The 23,502-nt window shown below is 45.4% G+C and overlaps 2 protein-coding genes across 2 annotated transcripts; both read left to right on the forward strand.

The window, feature by feature from the left end:
* LOC131498602 (keratin, type I cuticular Ha3-II) lies at positions 1-6,648 on the forward strand. Its single transcript, XM_058706050.1, has 7 exons — positions 1-434; positions 2,457-2,539; positions 3,498-3,654; positions 4,682-4,843; positions 4,938-5,063; positions 5,188-5,408; positions 6,174-6,648. Exons 1-7 carry the CDS (start codon positions 87-89, stop codon positions 6,298-6,300), a joined length of 1,224 nt encoding a protein of 407 aa, XP_058562033.1. The 5' UTR covers positions 1-86; the 3' UTR covers positions 6,301-6,648.
* A 10,146-nt stretch (positions 6,649-16,794) lies between these two features.
* On the forward strand, positions 16,795-21,948 carry LOC131497592 (keratin, type I cuticular Ha3-I). The gene is made up of 7 exons (XM_058703976.1): positions 16,795-17,214; positions 18,402-18,484; positions 19,033-19,189; positions 20,432-20,593; positions 20,688-20,813; positions 20,938-21,158; positions 21,370-21,948. The coding sequence occupies exons 1-7, from the start codon at positions 16,867-16,869 to the stop codon at positions 21,485-21,487; spliced, it is 1,215 nt and encodes a 404-aa protein (XP_058559959.1). The 5' UTR covers positions 16,795-16,866; the 3' UTR covers positions 21,488-21,948.
* Positions 21,949-23,502: the final 1,554 nt, after the last annotated feature.

Below are 23,502 nucleotides of genomic sequence, written 5' to 3' on the forward strand. Positions count from 1 at the left end.
CTGGACAGGACCAGGGCTTACACCAGAGAGAGGAATCAGCCTTTGGAACTGACCTTCAGAGCTCTGCTGAAAAGCCTTCCAGCACCATGCCTTACAACTTCTGCCTTCCCAACCTGAGCTGCCGCTCCACCTGCTGCACCCGGCCCTGCGTGCCCCCCAGCTGCCACACCTGTACCCTGCCCGGGGCCTGCAACATCCCCGCCAACGTGGGCAACTGCGGCTGGTTCTGCGAGGGCTCCTTCAATGGCAGTGAGAAGGAGACCATGCAGTTCCTGAACGACCGCCTGGCCAGCTACCTGGAGAAGGTGCGCCAGCTGGAGCGGGAGAACGCGGAGCTGGAGACCAGGATCCGGGAGTGGTGCCAGCAGCAGGTGCCCTTCGTGTGCCCCAGCTACCAGTCCTACTTCCGGACCATCGAGGAGCTCCAGCAGAAGGTGAGGGGGTGGGCACCACACTGCCGACTTAGTTAACTGTTTAATTTTTTTGAATGTGTTTTTATTTGTGTGAGAGAGACAGAGACACAGAGTGTGAGCGGGGAGGGGCAGAGAGAGAGGGAGACACAGAATCTGAAGCAGGCTCCAGGCTCTGAGCTTTCAGCACAGAGCCCAACGCGGGGCTCAAACTCACAAGCCGTGAGATCATGACCTGAGCCCAAGTCGGAAGCTCAACCAGCTGAGCCACCCAGGCGCCCCAGGTTAACTATTTAAATTTAACGCACCAAATTCTTAATGGATCTAAGGCTGTTCAAAGCTACACCAATAAAGACATTGACTTCATTGGCTTAGGTAGGACATCTTAGGAAATCTGTTAGGGAAGCTCTATAGGAAGGATGCAGACTGGGGTAGGATAAGGCATCAGACAGGTAAGATGTTTCTTACCTAAAACCAGAGCATCTGATTTTTTAGTTCTGTTATGATATCCTGGTCTTGTTTTTAGGCCTATAGGCCTGTAGGCTTAAAAAAGCATGCATCTGAATTAGTTCAGCTAGGAATTTCCTGAGTAGATCCTCAAATATTTAAAGCCTTTCAAAGCTGTAGCAAGAGACTACGTCCATAGCAAAGCAAAAGAGCTGTTGACCCCATAAGCCTCACTAATATACACAGGCCCTGTACCATCCACTAGAGCAAGCATGCATGTGAGAATTCAGGGTCAGAAATGCAGAAGCAGAAGTGGGGATAAGTATAGAGTCAGCATAGAGAGAGAGACTTAATACATGCTGTAGGTCAGGGAGGGCTTCCCACAAGAGGAATATCTGAGTAGGCTTTGATGGATGAATAGTTTACATCCAGTGGCACAAGCCTTTGATTCTCCAAGGAGATTGACTGGTCACTGATCAGTAGTGCTGACAAAGTGAATGTCAGAAAAGGGGCCATGTAATTTGAAGATCATGTATTCATTTGCCCATATTTACTGAACACAAGGCACAGTGCTTGAGTGGGGGATGAAGTTCAGAGTAAGATAGTCTAGTCTCTTTCCTTCAGGAGCTCGCAGTCTAATAGGGGAGACAGACATGGAAACACATGGTGAGAAGTGTAACTGGCTACGTGCAAAGTACTGTGGGCATGCACGGGGGATGTGACCCCCTATGGGAGCTGGGGGCAGGGTGGAGGGGGAATGTGGGTCATTCAAGGGGTCTTGCTGGGTGGGCAAGGACATCCCAGGGCATTCCAGATAGAGAGAGAAGCTTTGTACAAAAGCATGGAAAAGGGTAATATGAGGGGGAGTGGAAAGAGGTCAGCAAGGCTGGAGTAAAGGGGTGTAAGGGTAGGAAAACCAACCTGTCCTGGTTTAGCTGGGATTCTTCTGGGCTTAGCCTTCCAAGAGCCCCCTATTTCTTTCTTTCTTTCTTTCTTTCTTTCTTTCTTTCTTTCTTTCTTTCTTTCTTTCTTTCTTTCTTTCTTTCTTTCTTTCTTTCTTTTTAACATTTATTTATTTTTTAGAGACAGAGAGAGACAGAGCATGAGCAGGGGAGGGGCAGAGAGAAAGGGAGACACAGAATCCTAAGCAGGCTCCAGGCTCCGAGGCATCAGCGCAGAGCCTGACGTGGGGCTCGAACTCACGAACTGCGAGATCATGACCTGATACGAAGTCGGACACCTAACCCACTGAGCCACCCAGGCGCCCCAAGAACCCCCTATTTCTAAGCAAACTGGGACACAGGTCACCCTAAGTGAGGCTCATTACCCAGTTTGCTCAATTCCTGCAAGAAGCCAGAGGCAGACCAAAGAGAGGAAGAATTAATGACTAAGGACACATTTCCCCTTGACTGTTTTAGTTTTGAAATGAACGTTGCTATTAATTGGTTCATCTTCCTTTTATTCCCAAACTGAAAATCTGAAAAGACTCAAAGCTATTTGGAAAGAATGTGTGCTTGGAAAAAAAAAAAAAGCTTTTCACTTTAAGGCACAGGCGTTCCTTCTCAGTATAACTCATTTCATAATGAATCCTGTCCCCAGATCCTGTGCAGCAAGTCTGAGAACGCCAGGCTGGTGGTGCAGATCGATAATGCCAAACTGGCTGCGGATGACTTCAGAACCAAGTAAGGTTTTTCTGAGGATCAGAGCACTCTAGTAACACACAGGCTGACTTATGACCTGATGAACTCTGTCCTGGGTGCGAGCAAGCAGATGTCTGGGGTGACACTGGGAGGATTCTTGCATTGGGTTAGCCAGGTTAAATGTCAGTTTCCTCACTGAATGCAAGAATGTTGCATTTTAAGCCTCCTTTTAAGGAGTGCAAGAAACCACCCACCCATTCTCTTTTTCAACTTAATATGTGGGCCCAGGTTAAAAGTGAATTTCACACCTGTTTCTTAGTGTAGGTTCACCACTATCAGCCCCTCAGAAAAAAGTTACTAAATCACAAAAATAGGAAGCAAAATCCATTTTAGCGAATGACTTTTTTTTAGGTGTGATCTTCACAATCATAAGAATCCTTTGAATGTTTAAGGGACTTTATAGCTTACAATGTAATTGTAATTATTATGCCATTTCTACATCTTTGGACCAACCTGTGAAGTGTTAGTTTGGTTTCCATTGTATAGATGAAGAAGTCAAGGCTCAGAGACATTAAGGAATCTATCCATGGTTCTGATTTCAATGCTTTCATTACATCAGTTTGCTTTCAAGGTGGTTGGAAAGGATGGTAAGACAATCTATATAACAGGCTTATGAAGTTCACCAACTCACTGAAAGAGGCAAGAAGACAAGGCCTAATCCATAGCAGCCTGTACATGGGGTTCTTAGAACAAATGCAGTTAATATCAGATTAAGACTGTACATAGGCCCCCAACCAATACCTTCCCTGTGGGTCTCAGGGAAGAAATAAGTCTTTTTTCATTCAGCATGGTAGCATTTTTTTCCCTTCCAAAAAACTTTTTAGAAATTCAAAAACCTGCAAAATGTAATTAATTCGACTGGGCCAGCCAAGTAAAGCCCTGGAAAAAAAAGTCTTTTTTTTTTTTTTTCACTCCCTTTGACCTTTTGGCATGTGTGCAGGTATGAAACGGAGATGGGCTTGAGGCAGCTGGTGGAGTCAGACATCAACGGCCTGCGCAGGATCCTGGATGAGCTGACTCTGTGCAAGTCCGATCTGGAGGCCCAGGTGGAGTCCCTGAAGGAGGAGCTGCTGAGCCTCAAGCAGAACCATGAGCAGGTGAGGGAGTCCCAGCCCCCATCATCCCAAATGGAGCACTCCATACCTCCCCCGAGCAGGATAAGGTCGGTCTTTACTAAGCATCTTAGAACTAACACAACAGTTTGCTGCTTGCTCAAAACCCTCTTGGGGGAATTTTCAGGGACTGGCTCATAAGCTTACCTCTTTCACCTAAAAGAATGTGGTCAGCTGACTTACTTTCCCTTGGGGCCAGATATACGGCCAAAAGTCCACACAAAGATATTTAAAGTACTTTCTACTATTTGACAAGTTCTATTAGCTTTTGAAGGTGACAAATGAAGGACTAAGATTGGAAGAAGACAGCAAACTCCCTCATGTTATATGTCACCTAGATACTAGAACCCAGCGGGTGGATGGATGGATGGATGGATGGGTGGATGGATGGATGGGGGGGGGTGGATGGATGGGGGGGTGGATGGATGGATGGGTGGGTGGATGAATGGATGGATGGGTGGGTGGATGAATGGGAAAAATGAGAGATGAAGGAACTGAAATAATGGGTGATTCAGACCTCATGGTTGAATGTAATAGAGGATGTCAGATGCATGTATCAAACATTAGATTTTTAAAAATATAATGTATTGTTAAGTTGGCTAACGTAGAAGAGGAAACTATGTATACACTATATAATGGCAGAAGACCAGGAAATAAATGGGAGGAGTTATGCCTGGTTTCTCTGTATTGAAGTAGCAATAATTATAAACCAGTTACCATACCAGGCTTATCACTGAGCAAAGGGAAAATCAGAAAGAAATGATAGAATCCTGGATTGGGAAGAAGCATTAGCAATCACTTTTTCAAGCAGCCTCAACATGCAGATGAGAAGACACTCAGGTAAGAGGCCTGTATCACACAGAAGTAACTCAGCTGGTTCTACATCAACTGGGCCTCAACTCATATTTCCTAAATTCATTGCAAACTTCTTCCCATCATATTGAACTTGCTCAAAGAGAGTTTATTGACAGACTTTTTTTCCTGAGTTCATTCCTCTCCCTTCCTCCTTCAGGAAGTCAACACCCTGCGCTGCCAGATCGGAGACCGCCTCAACGTGGAGGTGGACGCGGCCCCCACCGTGGACCTGAACCGCGTGCTCAACGAGACCAGGAGCCAATATGAGGCCCTGGTGGAGACCAACCGCAGGGACGTGGAGGAATGGTTCACCACCCAGGTGGGCATCTCAGCACGCGGCCGCCCGGGCCCCTCGGCCCCTCGCGGCCCTCGAGGCAGGGTCTCACCCTGTCTCGTCCCCTGTGCTGTTTCAGACCGAGGAGCTGAACAAGCAGGTGGTGTCCAGTGCGGAGCAGCTGCAGTCCTGCCAGGCGGAGATCATCGAGCTGAGACGCACGGTCAACGCCCTGGAGATCGAGCTGCAGGCCCAGCACAACCTGGTGGGTGTCGCTCGGGGTGCTGCCCACCCTCTCCTCACCTGGTGAAGCCCGTGACTTCTCTGGAATCCCACGGAGTCGCCCCCTGAGAAGCGGCTCTGTGACATTCCGTATGTTCCCCACACAGAGGGACTCCCTGGAGAACACGCTGACGGAGACCGAGGCGCGCTACAGCGCCCAGCTGGGCCAGGTGCAGTGCCTGATCAGCAACGTGGAGTCCCAGCTGGCCGAGATCCGCTGTGACCTGGAGCGGCAGAACCAGGAGTACCAGGTGCTGCTGGACGTCAAGGCCCGGCTGGAGTGTGAGATCAACACGTACCGGGGCCTGCTGGAGAGCGAGGACTGCAAGTGAGTGGCCAGCAGACATCATCCCTGCAAGGCACATGTATGGTTCTACTCAAGGACAAAACAGAGACTTTTCGGGTTAAGTTTCAGAGGCCAGCATGTCTGTAGAGATCAGAGGTTTCTGTTACAATAGTGTACCGTAGAGGGAATTTTTTGTTGTCATTACCTGGCCGAAAGGTATTTTCTTTTCCAAAAGATACTCAGGAGACTTGACTGTTTTCTCCAGCTGGTGAGCTTTTGGAGGCTGATGGGTAAATATAGCCTTCTACATTCACGGTTGGCCTGTCACAGCAAAAGGGAAAACAAAACTCAACAACCATCACATGTATTTGAGCAGCGCTTTCAGATTTAAACCACACTTTCAAATCCACTATTTCATTGATCCTTGTTGGAATCATCCGAGGCAGGCGGAGTGGGGACAGTATAGCCAACTCACATATGAGCATGACACAGTGTTTTCATGAACACATTCTGTGTGGTAGGTATTACCAATCCCATCTTACAGGCAGGGAGACTGAGGCTCAGAGGGGTGAAGGGACTTCCCCATAGCCCCAGGGTTATAGAATGAGGGCTGGAATCCCACCCTCAGTCTTCTTTGCTCTTCTCTGACACTGTCTCAGAGCTTTGTAGAAAGAACAGTCTGAAGAAGGCTTGGCTTCCTAAGATGTTGGAGAATGGCTTCTGCTTTTTCTGTCTCCTTGGGTTGACCTCCCTCCTTTTTAAAAATGATCCCTCTCATGCTGATGAGCTATTAATTCTGTCTCCCAGGCTGCCCTGCAACCCCTGCGCCACGACCAATGCGTGTGACAAGCCCATCGGGCCCTGCGTCACCAATCCCTGCGCCCCGTGTGGCCCACGCTCCCGCTGCGGGCCCTGCAACACCTTTGGGTGCTAGATATCCAGGGGCCAGCAAGAGGATTGCATGAAGACAGAGGGGCCATCGATGGGCCAGCCCTGCTTCTCTGACGAGCATCAGCCACAGGAGCCAGCCCCAGGCATCCCTATAAATCACGATCTGGAAGGAGAGCAAGAGCCCAGGTGTGGCCCGGCACTGAGCCCAGCCCACCTGACCCTCATCATTCAAGGCTGCTCTCTTGTAGTTATGCTGTGACCTGATGGTCTGCCAGGTCTGGGCTGTGAAGGTGTCATACGACGTGTGTTGTGGTTCTCTCTGTTGCTTTGACCTCCCTTGCGGGTCCCCGAATCCCTTTGTAAATCTAATAAACTTTCCTCTTGCAAAGCAGTGATGGTTCTCATTTGTATTCATTCTTTCCAAAGTGTTCACTCTGTTGTGTACGTGCTTCTTATAAAACCACTTGAAAGCACAGGAGGACTGTGTCATTAATCCTCTCCCCAAAGGGCTTCATCACCATTAATTAACATTCATTAGGTGCAGTGAGCCCAGCGTCCACTTGGGCCAGCTGGAAACCAGTAGGACCACTAAGTCAACAGGATTCATCTGAATATGGTGTATATTCACTATGGGAGCTGACTCAATAATGCACAGTGGTTAACATTTCTAGAAAGTTCCCCCTTTTCTTTTCTAAGTGCCTGCAAGAAGAAGGACAGGAGCTAACATTTATTGGACACTGAGCAAGTACCAGGAACTACACAACTCATTTTCTTTCTTCTGCACCCAGTAAGGAGCCCAGAAGTGACAGTTATGCTGGTGCCCTGCTCCTGCTGGTGCCTCCTGATGTCCGGCCACGGTTGATGGTTCCCACAGTTGTGCGTGCTGAGTCCATGCAAGCCAACTGTCCCATCTTGGGCTAAAGTGCTAGTTATGTAATCTCTCCTTGAGATGCAGCTGACACTATGTCCTGCTGCTAGGATGATGGCTGCTCCAGTGTTGGCCATAAACTCTTGTCTTAACACACTTAGCTTCCTTAGTGTCTGCTCCGGTGGCGTTGATTTAGCTGGTGCTGCTGGAGCTCCCTTATCCAGACCTCAGGCGTGGCCCTGGACAATGACAGAGTGACCCTCCATGCTGTGCTCAGAATGTCCCAGATCCAGCTGGTGTACTTCAGCCTCTCATCCTTCCTTCCCAGAAGCCACCTGCATGTGAGCTATGAATACACTTCTGCACTCTATGCAATCAGTTCTCCGTATGTGCTGGGACCACCATTCACCCATGGGTACCAGCAGCTGCCTTTATCAGGGACAGGTGCCTCCCAGACACCCAGTCCTCTGCCTTGCGAGTGAGAGCTCCAATGTTTCAGCGCAGTAAATACACTTTCTCTTACCGCTCAGTGTGTAAAGCATCAAACAAAACGTTGTCTCTATGTTAGTCAAGGCTATCAATGGGAGGACTAGGTCTGGGGGAGGCTGTCCTGAATCTTGGTCTCTGCCACAGTGATTTCTTTGGTGAAGAAGAGAAAGGAGTTCAAGGAAATCACTCTGTCCCAGGACAAAGCCAGATTGATTTCTGAGCTGTCTGGGTGGGTTTCAGTGCTACTCACCTTGTATATGGGGCAAGACACATGCGCTGAAGTCCCCTGCCGGTGAGCTGTGATTTGCCACCTGGTGAAACAAGGCACTGCTGCTATTTCTTATTTTAAATTGCTAATTATGAAGTATTTCAAACATCTGAAAATACAAAAAAAAATTAAGACACCTATAAATCCACAACCAAGATTTGATAGATGTAACCTTGTGCTGTATTTACACCATTGCTATGTGTGTGTTTTGTTTGTTTGGTTTAGTTTTTGGGAAAAAAAGGTTACAAGTAGACCTCGAACTGATCCGTTACCCATTCTTCTCTCCCTCTGTCCCCCCGGAGGTAAATTCCATTCTAAATTTAGTGATATATTATTCTCCAATTTAAACATTTCTAAAAATTATACATAGGGTATCCATGTACAGTGTGTGTGTGTGTGTGTGTGTGTGTGTATGAATTAGTTTAAATTAGAAAATACAAGTGGTATAAAGCTTGCCGTCAATTTTCTCCATTCAACATTATGTGTCTGAGATTTATCTGTGTTAATACACATTATTCTTATAATTTAACTTCTTTGTAGTATTTCATAATGAAACAGATCATGTTTTTATTTACTTATTCCACTGCTAAAGGACAGTTAGGGTGTTTCTTCCTTTCTTTAATCATTATAAACAGTGTTGCAAGAACATCCTTGTCAACATCTCTCTTTATGTACCTGTGTGAGTCGTTCTCCAGAGCCGTGGTTCTCAAAGTGTGGTCCTGGGAACCTGGGAAGCTGTCAGAAATGCAAATTCTTCAGTCCTACCCCAGACTTACTAACTCCAAAACTCTGGGGGTAGGGCCCAGCAATCTGTTTTGTTTTGTTTTATTTATTTTTTCTTTGTTTGTTTTGTTTTACAACTTTGTAAAAACGTTTTGGGTATACATCCAAAGGAAATGAAATCACTGTCTCAAAGTGATAACCGCACCCCCATGTTCAATACAGCATTGCTCACAAAAGCCATAAGTGGAAACAAATGTCTGTAGACACAGATAACTGTAATATATATACAGATTATACACACACACACACACACACACACGATGGAAGGGGAAAAAAGAAGGCAATCTTGTCATTTGTGACAAAGTGGATAAACTTGGAGGACATTATGCTAAGTGAAATAAGCCAGACATAGAAAGTCAAATACTGCATGGCCTATTTTTTGTTAACATTTTTTTAAAAAATTAAAAAAAAAAACACCTTTGTCTATTTGAGTATAGCTGACACACAATGTTGCATTCATTTCTGCATTCTCTCTCTTACATGTGAAATCTAAAGAAGCTGAACTCATAAAAACAGAGAGTAGAAAGGTGGTTGCCAGGGACCAGGGGTGTGATGGAAGTGGAGAGCTGTTGGTCAAAGTGTACAAAGTTTCAGTTATACGGGATGAGTACGTCTTAGAGCTCTAATGTACAGTGTGGTGATGATAGTTAATAATACTGTATTGTATTTTTGGGAATTTTCTAAGAAGAAAAATCCTAAGTTAAATCTTCCCAGCATGCATGCATGCACCTGCAACCCCCCAAACACACACACACCCAAAGGTGACCCAGTAGAGGTGATGAATACGTCATTTAGCTGGATTGTGGTGATCCTTCCACAATGTATGTGTATGTATATAAAAGCATCAAATTGTACACCCAGCAATCTGTTTTCACTTGCAAATTTGTGCAGTGCCAACAGATACAAATACTGCCAATAAATGTGGGTATGATGGCATCGTGTTGTTATAGCTTGTAGTTTTCTTATTCTTAGTGAAATTAAGCCTTTAAAGAATCTTTTGATTGGCCGTTTGGGTTTCTTATCAACTCAATAAATTCAACTCAATAATCATGGAATGCCCACGATGACCTAAAACTGTCCTGGGTGTCAGGACAGGGGAGTGAAAGAAATTAAGACCTGCTCTCAAGGAACTTACGTTCAGGTGGGGAGACAGGCAGTAAAAAGAGTCAGACAAACATGACTATGTCAAGTGGTAAGTGCTAAGAAGCAAAAACAAAGCTAGGTGCTGTAGACTGTGCCCCCCAAATCCTCATGTTGAAATCCTAGCTCCCATTGTGATAGTATTGGGAAGTGGGGGCCTTTAGGAGCTGATTAGTCCTGAGGATAGAGCCTCATGAATGGGGTTGGAGCCCTTACAAACAGAGACCCCAGAGGGCTCCTCACCTCTCCTGCTATGAGAATACTACTGTCTATGAACCAGGAAGCGGGCCCTCACTGAACACTGAGTGTGCAGGAGCCTTGATCTTGGGCTTCCCAGCCTCTCGACCGTGACAGATAGATTTCTATTGTTTATAAGCTGCCCAGTCTTTGGTAACCTACAATAGCAGCCTGGACTAAGACACTGGTCAAGGGGACAGAGAAGGATGGGGAAGAAGCCTTTCAGATAGGGTGGTCAGGGCACTGAACGTCTGACAGAAAAATAGGGTTTAGTCTATTGCATTGAATTTTACTACTGACGCACTTGGATTTACTTTTAAAATCTTATTTTGTGCTTGCTGTCAATTGTGATTTCTTTCTTAGCTTATTGTTTTCCCCTTTCCTGAGATCTATCAGCTTGATCTTGTTTTCTTTGTTGATGCTTATTAATTTTGAAATGTGCAGACATAGTGCTAATTTTAACTAATCTCTCTCTTCTTGCATATAAAACAAGGTGCAAAGAAATTTTGATTTATGTTATTTTTTAAGTTCTGCCTTTTAAAAAAATTTTTTTTTAATGTTTATTTTTGAGACAGAGAGAGAGAGAGACAGAGCGTGAGCGGGGGAGGGACAGAGAGAGAGGGAGACACAGAATATGAAGCAGGCTCCAGGCTCCGAGCTGTCAGCCCAGAGCCCAATGAGGGGCTTGGACTCACGAACTGTGAGATCATGACCTGAGCTGAAGTTGGACGCTTAACCGACTGAGCCAGCCGGATGCCCCTAGTTCTGCCTTGTTTTTGTACTCAAAAATTTGGTCATTGTTACTATTATGTTTAGATTTTCCTGTATGTTTACTGGGTTGTTTGCTCCCAATGCTTTTTGCACTTTCCTCCTCCTTTCTGGTTTTAATTTCTTGTTTTCTGAAATGCATTCTTTGGTAGTTCCTACAGTACCTGTGATAAGTTCTCCCAGTTTCTGTCTGAAAATGTCTCTTCTTAGTGGTCCCTCCTGAACGATGGTTTAGTTCAGTGTGGAGTTCCAGAAGGGTGGCTATTTTCCTCCGGTCTTTTCAAGATTATCATACCATTGTCTTTCGCATTTTGTTGCTGATGCTAAAAAGCGTATTACCCATCTAAGTGTGGTTCCATGTTGGTAATCCTTTTATTTATTTCCCCTTCTCTTTGTTTCTAAGATGGCTTCTTTGTGTTGAAGTGTTGTGTGGCTTCACTATATTTTGTCTAGGGGTGGGTCTGGTTTTGTTTTCCTAATTAGGATTGATGTGCTTCTTGAATTGATTCATGCTTTTCAGAACCAGTGCAACATTCTCAGCCATTGTGTTGTTTGTGTATTACTTCTGTCTTACTCGATTTTCCAAGTCTGAATTCCTTTTTAAAAGATAGCTTTATTGAAGTATAATTCATATTATGTAAAATATAATTCATATGCCACAAAATTCCCCTGTATGAAGTTTACAATTCAGTGCTTTTCATTGTAGTCATAGAGTTGTATAGCCATTATTACAATTTTAGAACATTTCATCACCTCAAATAGATACCGTGTACCCACTACCCAGAAGTCATTCCCTAGGACACCCCACCTCAAATTAGGCAACCACAATGGTGTCTATAAGGTCGCCTAGCTTAGGCATTGCATGTGGATAGAATCATAAAATCTGTGGTGTTTTTGGATTGGCTTCTTTTACATAATGTTTTAAATTTAGAGACCAAATAAAAGTTCAGCTTTTTTTTAATCTTTCTGTGACAATGAGCATACTTTTTTCTTTTTCTTTTCCTTTTTCTTTTTCTTTTTCTTTTTCTTTTTCTTTTTCTAGATCACGTTTTCACTAAGGGTACAGTCCCTTGAGAGATACGGGTTTTTCCTGTTGTCTGAGCTCCAACGCTCTCATATAGACTGAAGGTCTTGTCCCCTGTCCCTCATTCTAATTCACTGTTTTTCAACCTAGCTTCTTCACAAACTCTCTGTGTGACCTTAAGCAAATCACTTCCTCTTTGGGGTTAATGTTTTCCCATTTGTAACATAGTTGCGTGAGATGACCACTTGAGCCCTTGGTGGCTCCAACATTCTAAGATTCTAGGCTTTATCTGACTCAGACATGATTTCCAGGAGAGAAATTTCACAATCCTTTATTTGTGTGGGAAGTCCATTCTTAGAGTGTGGCTCAGTGTGAGGTGATTCTAATACATGATCTTGGACTATGGACTGGCAGTAAATTGGCAGAACATTTTTCCAGGGGTTGTTCCTTTTGGCATTCTCTTTGCCTGAAGCTCATAACCACACCTCAGTCACTTTTGAACTACAGATTGTTTGATCCCATAGGAAGCTTGGTGTCCTTTCCTCACTTCCTAATAGCTCCCCTTCAGAATTGGCAAAGTCAGCAGTTATCACAAGGGTGACAGTGAAAATCGTGACAAAACTTTTATTTCCAGAACAACAAGCTCAAGTGTAATTTAGTGATTATATTGGAATAGGAGACTTACTTGGGTCTTTTTTACAACTCTTTACTTATTTAGAATACTTACAAGAATTTCCTTTTGGATTTTTTCATGTAAATTTTATTCCTTTTGCTTGTGTAGGAGGAATAGGTATGTTTTCAAAAAATTTGGAGAGAACAAAAAAGTACAGAGAAGGGCAGGGGAAGCATTCATAACCCTACCATTTAAAAGCATCCAATGTCATCATTATAGTGTGGTTCTTTTTATCTCTCAGTTGTCCCCATTGTTAAAATCATGTACATTAATTTTGTTATGACTGTGTGTTATTTTGGGTAACTATACTGCTCTTGAGTAGGGTCACTATTTGTGGTTCTAAGTTGTTTCAACCAATGGGATATAATTATATCTAAGTTGTTCCAAACTATTGAAACAAAATTGTATCATCAATTTAGAAATGATTGAAATCAGGATGGCAATAAGGAACCTTAATATCACTGAATTGTATCATTTCCATATTCACCCTTTATTCTTCTTCAACATGGCATATCTATGGGTAACAAGTGTGTTTTTTTTTTTTTATTGTCTTTGATATCTGCCCCTAAGTAGTTGACAGACCATATTGGTTGTGAAATTATTCAACATTTCTGCAGTCTGCTGATGGGGGCTGGGAATCCATGGGATTAGCAGATTTGGCTTCTAATTATATGATCCTAAGTAAGCCATTTCTCCATTCTGAGCCTCAGTTTCCTCATTTATAGAATGAGAGTCTTGGATAAGATGATCATGATGATCTCTGGTATCACTCTTTTTCCAGGATTTTCTCCCTCTCTGACAATTTTGGCTTTTGGGATTTACATTAGGAAGTGGAAGGGAGGATCAGAAAAGCCAAATGCAAAGCAGCCTGGTTTTGGATCTGCAGCTATAGCTGAATCATGGACTCTTGCTGTGAGCATGTCCCTGAGTTCTGCTGTCTTCCGCTAGAACAGCAGTAAGGAGCCTTTCTCTTCACCTAGGCACACAACTGAATTCTTTCCTCATAGCTTCTCTTTAAGATACCAAATAAGTCTCATCTTATGCCTTGAAAAAAACCCCAGAAATTGTGTTATATTCATGAGCATTTCTGATTGCTTGTGCTTCTTGGGTAGATGTTCCTAAATCATCAACTATTATGAATCATCAAATCCAAACAAGCTTGACATCTTTAAACTACTTAAAGCACACTCTAATTATTGTAGAAAGTTTGTATTGGTAAGACCAAAGCTCACAATCTTTATAATCAGGTGTACAAACGTACTGTGGCAGGACTTCTTTAAACAATGGACATCTCACCTCTGGGTTATTTAAAATCTTGATTGCCTAAAGTTCAGTGTGGAGGTACTTCAAGAACACAGGTACTGTTTACAGTAAACACACTCATGTGACCATGGAAAGGTCCTGGCAACTTGTTGGCCAATGTATCCAAGACCCTTTCCATGATTCTGATCTTATAGGGTCCCTTTGCCACACTTGACACTTTTGACCTTCACCTCCACTTTGAAGCTCTCCTCCCTAACCTTCTCTGATGCCATGAACTGGCTCTCTTCATTTTCTCCAATCATTTCTCCATTTCTTTATGATTCTTTTTCCTTCTCCTGCTCTTAGGTTGGGGAATCCCCAAAGTTTGGTCCTTAAGTCCTTGTTGCTCTTCTCTTCGTACATTCTCTCTTGGTTCATTTCTCCAGCTTTCACATCTTCACTAGGCTCGTACCCGCCATGAATTCTAGCTTTGTTACTCCAAGGACCTGATGAACATTTTCCTGTATAGATTCCACCATTCCTTCCAGTATAGCTGATCAAGAATGAAACTATATCACTGCTCTCCTTAGAACCTTCAATGGCTTCCCATTGACCTCCTGATGAAGCCTAAGCTCCTCAAGGAGGTATACAAGGTCCTTCATATGAAAGTCTTTCCATACCTTCAGGGAACTCAAGTAGAGATAGAGAGAGAAGAATGTAGGTCATGACAATGCCATGTGCTCAAGGTGAGACGAGAACTCACAGAGGAGGAAGAAATAATCTGTCAGAAGTTAGGGAAAGAGCTAGGTCATTTATATCTAAACAACATGAGATGATGGACAGAGTTTACTTCTCCTCCACCCTCATCTATCACTCCCTGACTTACATGGTGCTTACTGAGCTTCTCTCAGTTCCTCTGTTGCAGAACCTCCCAACCTTACTGAGGTGAATGGATTGGAGGGTCCATGGTACTCATGCTCTGAATCCTTGGAGTGGCTGGCCAAGGCAGCCCAGACTGCCCCAGTGAGCCGCAAAGTGTGATCATTTCCTACATAAGCTTTTGTGTGAAAAATGGGAAGCATGCCTGAATACAATGTGCACTTGCACCAAAAAGCCTTACTAGACCCCCCCACTCAGTCTGGTAAGGTCCTCTTGCACGTTCCTATAGCCGCTGGGGCTTGCCCTGTCACAGATGTATCCTGCACCCAGCTGGTGTGCATCCTCCACCAGATTGTAGGCTTGCCTCTCTCGCTCACCGTGCCTGCTCGGTTCCTGGCACATGAAGGGCTCAGTTAAATGTCTGTTAAAGGAAGTGGGATAGCTCATCCTTGATGAGCAAAACAGTCTGTGTTCCTCTCAAATATTTTGCTTGCCAAATTTTGGGTTCATTCTTTATCCTCTCCCACATCTCATCTTTCTAAATGATTGCTGGTTAAAAAAAAAAATGTCTTCTTTGAGAATGATTCTTAACACCATTTCTTCTTTTATGCTTCCTCTGCAGACACCTAAATGAAGCCCCACCTCACCGCTGGCCTGGATTACTGCGGTCGCCTCCTTGCTGGCCCCTCTGCCTCCAGCCTTACCTTCATTTTGCTAAAACAGATAAATGTTTGCTAAATATTTCCTAAAACATCTCCCTCCAGGACAGTCTAAGCTCTTTAGCTTTGCCATAGAGAACTTCTACCATATGGCCTCGACCTCCCCATACAGCTTTATTTTCTACAACCTCCCTACACACCTCTTCCCTCCCAGCCACTAGTCTCATTGACCGTGTGTGTCACACCTGCCCGCTGTGTGTGCACACCATTCTTCCACCTGCAGGGCCCATATTTCTCCTCTGCATCTCAGAAGCCTTGCGCCGCAGCACATATATGCTCCTGTGAACTTCCCATCCTGGCAGTGCCCTCTTGCCCATTTCCTCAATCTCTCACTTATCACTTACCATCTCCTGCCTTAGATTATGATTCCACATTCATTCCTCATCCACTCAACGCACATCCATTGAGTGTCTATTGAGTACCATGCACTTAAAGCTGAGGATTCAGAGAATTAGACTCTGCTGCTGCCTTCAGGGAACTCAGATACAGAGATAGATGAGCACAGAAGTTGTGCACTGCCATGCTTAAAGTGAGATGAGACCTCACAGAGGAGGAAGAAATTATCTGTCTGAAAAAGTTAGGGAAGGAGATAGTTCATTTGTATTTAAGCAGCATGGGGTGATGAACAGAGATCACTGTTCTCTGTGTTGGAATCCTGGCTTCACAACACATTGCCTCCTACCCTCTATGCCTCCATTTACCCACCTGTAAAATGGGAATAATATCATGTACCTTGTAGGGTCATGGTGAGGTATGAATGAGATCATGTTTGTGAAAAGGGCTTAGCACCAAGGTGAGCCTGTACAGGTGCTCAACAAGTGTGAGCTCCTTCTGGCAGCTCTGGGCCAACCTTCCATTCCTTACAGTGCCCCGGACATACTGTTATCCTGGTGACTATCTGTTATTTGGTTGATTTATATTATCATGGAAATTTCTGCCATATCAAGAAACAGAGCCACTGGGAGCCAGGTTATTTTAAGTATTCCAGAAGGGATCTATTCCTCTCTCTGAGAACCATGAATTTGACATTTGGCATTTGGAAATTCGACCTGGCAAAAGATACACGGGCAAGAACTGTGCTTTCGCATCTTAGCAAGAAGAGCTGGGGGCTCGCCAAGGAGTCCGGGCCATCAAGCCAGGAGGCAAAGCAGCAATAGTGTCCCCGGACCTGCCCCACCCCACTAATGAAGCCCAGGGCATTCATGAGCCCAGCTCTTTGAAGCCACTCTGTGAAGCTCATACTTCATTGATGCACAGCATGGCAGAGGAGTCCTGACTTAGCGAGAAGCCCAAGTAAAGTCTTTTACGAGGTGAGGGACTCTTCTGAGGAAACATAACAAACCAGGGGGGAAGGGCTTTTGACAATCACCAAATGAGTAAGAAAAAAAGGGAAGCCTTCCATGTCCACACCCTCTGTGGAAGGGGTATAAATGCTCCCCAGGGGCAGGAGACCCATAGCTCTGTGGCTTGGAGAACTTGGACTCTGTGTTCAGCCGGGCGTCTTGCTCCCTCCTGCACCATGCCTTACAACTGCTGCCTTCCCAACCTGAGCTGCCGCTCCACCTGCTGCTCCCGGCCCTGCGTGCCCCCCAGCTGCCACACCTGTACCCTGCCCGGGGCCTGCAACATCCCCGCCAACGTGGGCAACTGCGGCTGGTTCTGCGAGGGCTCCTTCAATGGCAGCGAGAAGGAGACCATGCAGTTCCTGAACGACCGCCTGGCCAGCTACCTGGAGAAGGTGCGCCAGCTGGAGCGGGAGAACGCGGAGCTGGAGACCAGGATCCGGGAGTGGTGCCAGCAGCAGGTGCCCTTCGTGTGCCCCAGCTACCAGTCCTACTTCCGGACCATCGAGGAGCTCCAGCAGAAGGTGAGGGGGTGGGCACCACATGGCCTCCAGCCGGAATGGTAGGGAGGGAATCTGCGGTCTGATTAAGAAACAATACAGGTTCTCAGTTGATGTCCGACTTTTCCATTTTGTTTTCTTGAGGGCCCATTTTATACGAGGCTCAGGACTGTTAGGCCTCAATATTTGCATAGTGCAAGTCTATGTGAAGGTAGCAGCACTTTGCATAAATAAGCTGTAATTAAAGCCGCCTCCAAATGCTTCTGTGCATTTGCCAAGCTCCAGATTTATTACCCTGAGGTAAAAGAAAAGCACCGAACCCAAGAAGGAAGCTGAGGAAGCAGAACCTTTTGTAAGAATTGGACCATTTTCTCTCTCCCTCATCTGGACTTTTGACTACTCTGACTTTTTCCTCTTCTGGGTACTTAATTACCCGAATTATTTTCCTGACCTGGATGCTTCTGGACTTCTCCTGGTGTTCCGTGTTCAGCGAGGGCATAAAATGGTTAGCTAAAATCAGAAAGGGTAGAAACCTCCTAGGAGGAAATCGTGCAAAGCCAGCCAGGATGGCTGGGAGGGCATGGCTGCTTCCCTGACCCAGTGCCTCCAGTGGCCAGTTACGCATTCATTTTCCCCAGCCGACTGGACGTTTCTTGAGGGTGGATCCGGTGTTGACTCATTTTTGTATCTTCGGTTCCTAGAACAATGCCAGATTTATGATGGGTTTTTAAAAATAAATGTTAAGGGCACCTAGGTGGCTCAGTCAGTCAAGTGTCCGACTTTGGCTCAGGTCATGATCTCATGGCTTGTGAGTTCAAGCCTCACACAGGGCTCTCTGGTGTCAGCACTGAGCCTGCTTCAGATCCTCTGTCCCCCTCTCTCTGTCCCTCCCCGACTCGTGCTATCTCTCTCCACATATGTATCTCAAAAAAATGTTAGTTATTATTATTATCAGCCTCTCAGTATTGCTTACTAGGAAAGAAAAAGATTACTTAGCTACTGATACTCTTCTCGCATATTTCAGTATTCTTTTTTCAAATTTGATTTGTCAAATATTTACTGAGCACCTATTGTGCGTGGACAGCATTTAATAATCTTATATAAGATCCAGTGTGATTTCTCATTCTGTCCCTTCCATGTAAGTGCATCAGCAGGAATTGGTGTTGGTTAGAAATAACCAAGCTTATCCTCGACTGTTTTGGGTCTTCTAGATCTTGTGCAGCAAGGCAGAGAACGCCAGGCTGGTGGTGCAGATTGACAATGCCAAGCTGGCCTCAGATGACCTCAGGACCAAGTGAGTGGACGAGTGGGGTGTCCCCTCTCTCCTCTTGCCCCTTAGCCGGTCCTCAACACTGACAAAGCTTTTCCCTAGACGTTTCCCCCAGGATCCACAGAGCCACTGCTCAGCAGAGCTCAGAGCTCTAATCTCTAGATGCAGACCCCTCCTCCAGCTTCTCTGTAAGGTGACATCCCTCCAATCTAGGAGAGAAGTCAGGCATCCCTCCGTCTCTCGCCATTGCTCTGCTCTGCACAGAATGCAATCAGGAGAATGTGAGAGGTGAATTAATTTTGGAAATTTCACAGTGTATCAGCTTTTATTGCCTAAATCTACTGGCTCTTTATTTATCCAAAAAAACCCAAAAAACAAAAAACAAAACCAAAAACCGATTACCAGAGCATTTTCCTCTAGGAGCTACTGCTCAGTGTTAAAAACCTGAATGAGAGACAAGCCTGTAGAAACCATAAGCCCCAAACTTCCAGTTGTCTGACAGATTGAACCAAACCAGAGTCAGGGCCAGGCCTATTCCTGTCTGGCGGGTCCCTGATGCCCCTGTACCACAGGTACGAGATGGAGCTGGGCTTGCGGCAGCTGGTGGAGTCGGACATCAACGGCCTGCGCAGGATCCTGGACGAGCTGACCCTGTGCAAGTCTGACCTGGAGGCCCAGGTGGAGTCCCTGAAGGAGGAGCTGCTGACCCTCAAGCAGAACCACGAGCAGGTGAGGTTCCCCAAAGAGCAACAGGCTGAAACTCGCCAAAGCCTGTTTCCAACTGCTGTGGGGTGTGGGAGAGGCTCTACGTGCTGAGGAATCTGTCTTCCAAACAAAAGGATTTGTAGAGAATGAGCAATTGAAAACCTGTGATATGAGAGTAGGATGTTTCTGCCAGAGACGGGGGTGAGAGTGAAGGAAGTTGGAAAGGCCAGTAATGAGGAAAGACCAACAACCAGGCAGTGCCCACAGCTTCCTCCGCTCCCAGCCTCCTCCGCTCTGCGGGGATGCAGAGATCTTGTATCCCAATTCCCCATTAAGCACCTGCAGAGGCCAGGATGGCCACCCAGCAGAGAGGACTCAGCTGGAAACAAAACCACCTCTCCTCCTTCTCCTCCAGAGCTTTCTCTGCTAGTCAGTGTTGTCTGGAGAAAATGCTGAGCAAAATGCTTACTGTCACTTCTTGGTCAGTTGCATGATAAAGGAGACAGACATTTTGTGCAAACCTCAAATACCAGAACAATGTAAATAGCGATGGTTAATAGTAATCAAGAGCTTATTGTGTGCCAAACATTGTGCCAAGTGTTTTAGAACTCCAGAGGTAGTTCTCATTTTATAGATGGAGAGCTTGAGACTCCTAGAAGCTTCTAGAAGCCATATAGTAAGTGGTAGAGATGGCCCTCAACTCAAGCTTGATAACCACCTAAGCCCAAGTACCAAGTTATGTTGGCTTTTTGAAGAGATAGCAGGGAAATGAATGGATACTTATTTCCTTCAGCAGAATCTAGGTTGATAGAATCACCAAACCACCAGTTAGGTCTATTCCATCCCAGATGGGAGATTTTGAAGTAAGCACTCTTTATTTCCTCTTTAGTAGGCCTCTATCCTTTTTATTAGCCATGGTTAAGAATCAAACCTAAGAGGCTGTGTGGTGTATGAGCAAAAACACTGAACTGGGTGCTTGGGGTCCACAGTGTACATGGTGGTCTCTCATATCTCAGCTTGGAGGCTGAATCGCTGCTCTAAATGAGGAGGCGTAGCCCGAATATGGGGGTGGAAAGTGGTCCAAGGGTGAAATACTTTGCCAAGTGGAATACACAGATTAGGTACTGATTACAGAACCTAGTTATGAGAGGATCTGGTGACACAGAGCTGCTGAAAGCTGAAGAATGATCACAAGCTGACCTGCTCTCTTAGAAGAGAGCACCAGAACCCTTTGTGATTCTTTCCATCTTCCCCTTCCTCTTTTAGGAAGTCAACACCCTGCGCTGCCAGATCGGAGACCGCCTCAACGTGGAGGTGGACGCGGCCCCCACCGTGGACCTGAACCGCGTGCTCAACGAGACCAGGAGCCAATATGAGGCCCTGGTGGAGACCAACCGCAGGGACGTGGAGGAATGGTTCACCACCCAGGTGGGCATCTCAGCACGCGGCCGCCCGGGCCCCTCGGCCCCTCGCGGCCCTCGAGGCAGGGTCTCACCCTGTCTCGTCCCCTGTGCTGTTTCAGACCGAGGAGCTGAACAAGCAGGTGGTGTCCAGTGCGGAGCAGCTGCAGTCCTGCCAGGCGGAGATCATCGAGCTGAGACGCACGGTCAACGCCCTGGAGATCGAGCTGCAGGCCCAGCACAACCTGGTGGGTGTCGCTCGGGGTGCTGCCCACCCTCTCCTCACCTGGTGAAGCCCGTGACTTCTCTGGAATCCCACGGAGTCGCCCCCTGAGAAGCGGCTCTGTGACATTCCGTATGTTCCCCACACAGAGGGACTCCCTGGAGAACACGCTGACGGAGACCGAGGCGCGCTACAGCGCCCAGCTGGGCCAGGTGCAGTGCCTGATCAGCAACGTGGAGTCCCAGCTGGCCGAGATCCGCTGTGACCTGGAGCGGCAGAACCAGGAGTACCAGGTGCTGCTGGACGTCAAGGCCCGGCTGGAGTGCGAGATCAACACGTACCGGGGCCTGCTGGAGAGCGAGGATTGCAAGTGAGTGGGAAGCTAGTACTATTTCCCTTGGGGGTGCATGAGGTTGCCGTGGGGATGAGAAATCATCCTGATGGAGACAAATTTATAATTTCAAGCTTTTGGTTGGGAGCAGTGTGAAGAAGTGCTATATTCTTACACAGAGTGCATTTAGTATCTTCCTATATCTTCAGCTCATTTCCTCTAATTTGCCCCCATGATCTTCTGTCTCCAGGCTCCCCTGCAACCCATGTGCCACAACCAATGCATGTGACAAACCCATTGGGCCTTGTGTCACCAATCCTTGTGTCCAACGTGCTCGGTGCGGGCCTTGCAACACCTTTGTGCGTTAGAAGCCCCGGTGCCAGCAGGAGGAGAAGGGTTTCAAAGTCACATGTCAATTCTACTTCATGCAAGCATCTCCTATGGCGACCACAATTTGGACAAAGGAAAAATTTCTACCAGCACCAGCTTCTAAGTGTCAACTCTACCTTCTACTGATTTGCCTGGCTTGATCCTTTAGACGGCAAAATCTGTACCAGTTCGTTCCGTCTTCTGAGCACTTAGAGAAATCTACAACAGAATCGTGCGATATCTATTATCACGATGACGCACTCGTGTAACAAGTTATGCTTGAACAAATACCTAAATGTGATTTCAAAATAATTGTATAAAAGAATGATGGAGCTGATGGGCAGGCTACAAAACTGAACATAATTGGAAAAAAATCTTCCTTGTCACTCTTTTGGTCTTTGGAGATACTACAGTACAGGTCCCTTATTAACTTCCTAATAAACTCTTACTCTGGCACAAACCTGATAATTGTCCTTTTTTGTTCATTCATTCACCAGTTGGGTGTCTTGTATCAATAAAAAGTGACTGGCGTTCTCTCATCAGATGAAGGGGTCATGTGACTTCCTTCAAAGGAAAAGTCTCCAGACATCACCCACCTATTGATGTGAATTTTGGGTATGGGCAGAAGGTGATAGGGGAAAAACTGGTGAATCCACATGACGGTATCTACAAACATTTTCTGTCTAGCTCTTCAGAGGGAATACCACAGAAATGGTACATCATCAGGAGGAAGCGAATCTCGAGAGGAAGCCCATACCTCTTGGCAACATGAAAACACTGAACCTAGAAAAAGACTGGAGAAAATAAAATCAGCCAACAATTATCTTCTCGATTTCTATCTTTGTGTATTAGAGAGGTTTTCTTTATAGCCATCCAAATCAAGTTATGGTGATTTTTGTACCTATAGATTTTATAATAACTATTAAAAAATGCAGAAATACATTGTACTTAGGTTCAGAATATCAAGTCAGTTTATTATAGATTATCAAACCACAATGTTATAAAAAGACTTATTTTCAGAGGCACTTGGTGGCTCAGTTGGTTAAGCCCATTTTGGGCTCCATGACTGGGCATGAAGCCTACTTGAAAAAAAAATACTTATTTAATTACATTCCTTTCACCAAAGTATTGTTATTATTATTTAATGTTTATTTATTTTTGAGAGAGAGAGCATAAGTGGGGAAGGGCAGATAGAGAGGGAGACCCAGAGTCCAAAGCAGGCTCCAGGCTCTGAACTATCAGCACAGAGCCCGACATGGGGCTCGAACTCACAAACAGTGAGATCATGACGTGAGCCAAAGTCAGACACCCAACTGACTGAGCCACCCAGGTGCCCCACCAAAGTATTAATAATGTTAATATTATTTTTCATATTATTAAATCATGGTATTTTGGGGAGGGCAAATGTTATACCCATTTAATAATCACAACAAATATAATTGCAAAAGTTTTATCACAGATTACATATTCCTTTAAAAGTTTTTATTAAGGGGGGGCCTGGGTGGCTCAATCCAACTCTTGATTTCAGTTCAGGTAATAATTTCATGGTTCATGAGATTGAGCCCCACATTGGGCTCTGTGCTGACAGTGCGGTGCCTGCTTGGGATTGTCTCTCTTCCTCTCTCTGTCCCTCATTCCCCCCCAAAATAAATAAACTTGAAAAAAATTTTCATCAGTAGCATATAGTGTAAGTTTTGTAACACACATAATATTTTGTGGCATATTTACATATGATAAAATCCATAAAAATAATATATAAGGATAAGTAAACACATTATAGGTGTGTGTTCAGCATTTTTCTGGTAGGAGTGTAAGATGAAATATTGTGAAACCCACCAAGTAGTGGGCCCTGAACCTCCCAGACCCCCTGTGCTCTGTACAGACAGAGATGTCACTTCAACCCCACATAAAGTTGTGGGTGGAAACTCTTTGGGATGCCTCATGTGTGACGAAGGAGTTGAAACTAAGACCATTTTGTTTCCATCAAAAAGACTCTTCCTTTTTGAAGCGAGAG

This window comes from Neofelis nebulosa, chromosome 16 (assembly GCF_028018385.1).
Source record: "Neofelis nebulosa isolate mNeoNeb1 chromosome 16, mNeoNeb1.pri, whole genome shotgun sequence".
NCBI lineage: Eukaryota > Metazoa > Chordata > Mammalia > Carnivora > Felidae > Neofelis > Neofelis nebulosa.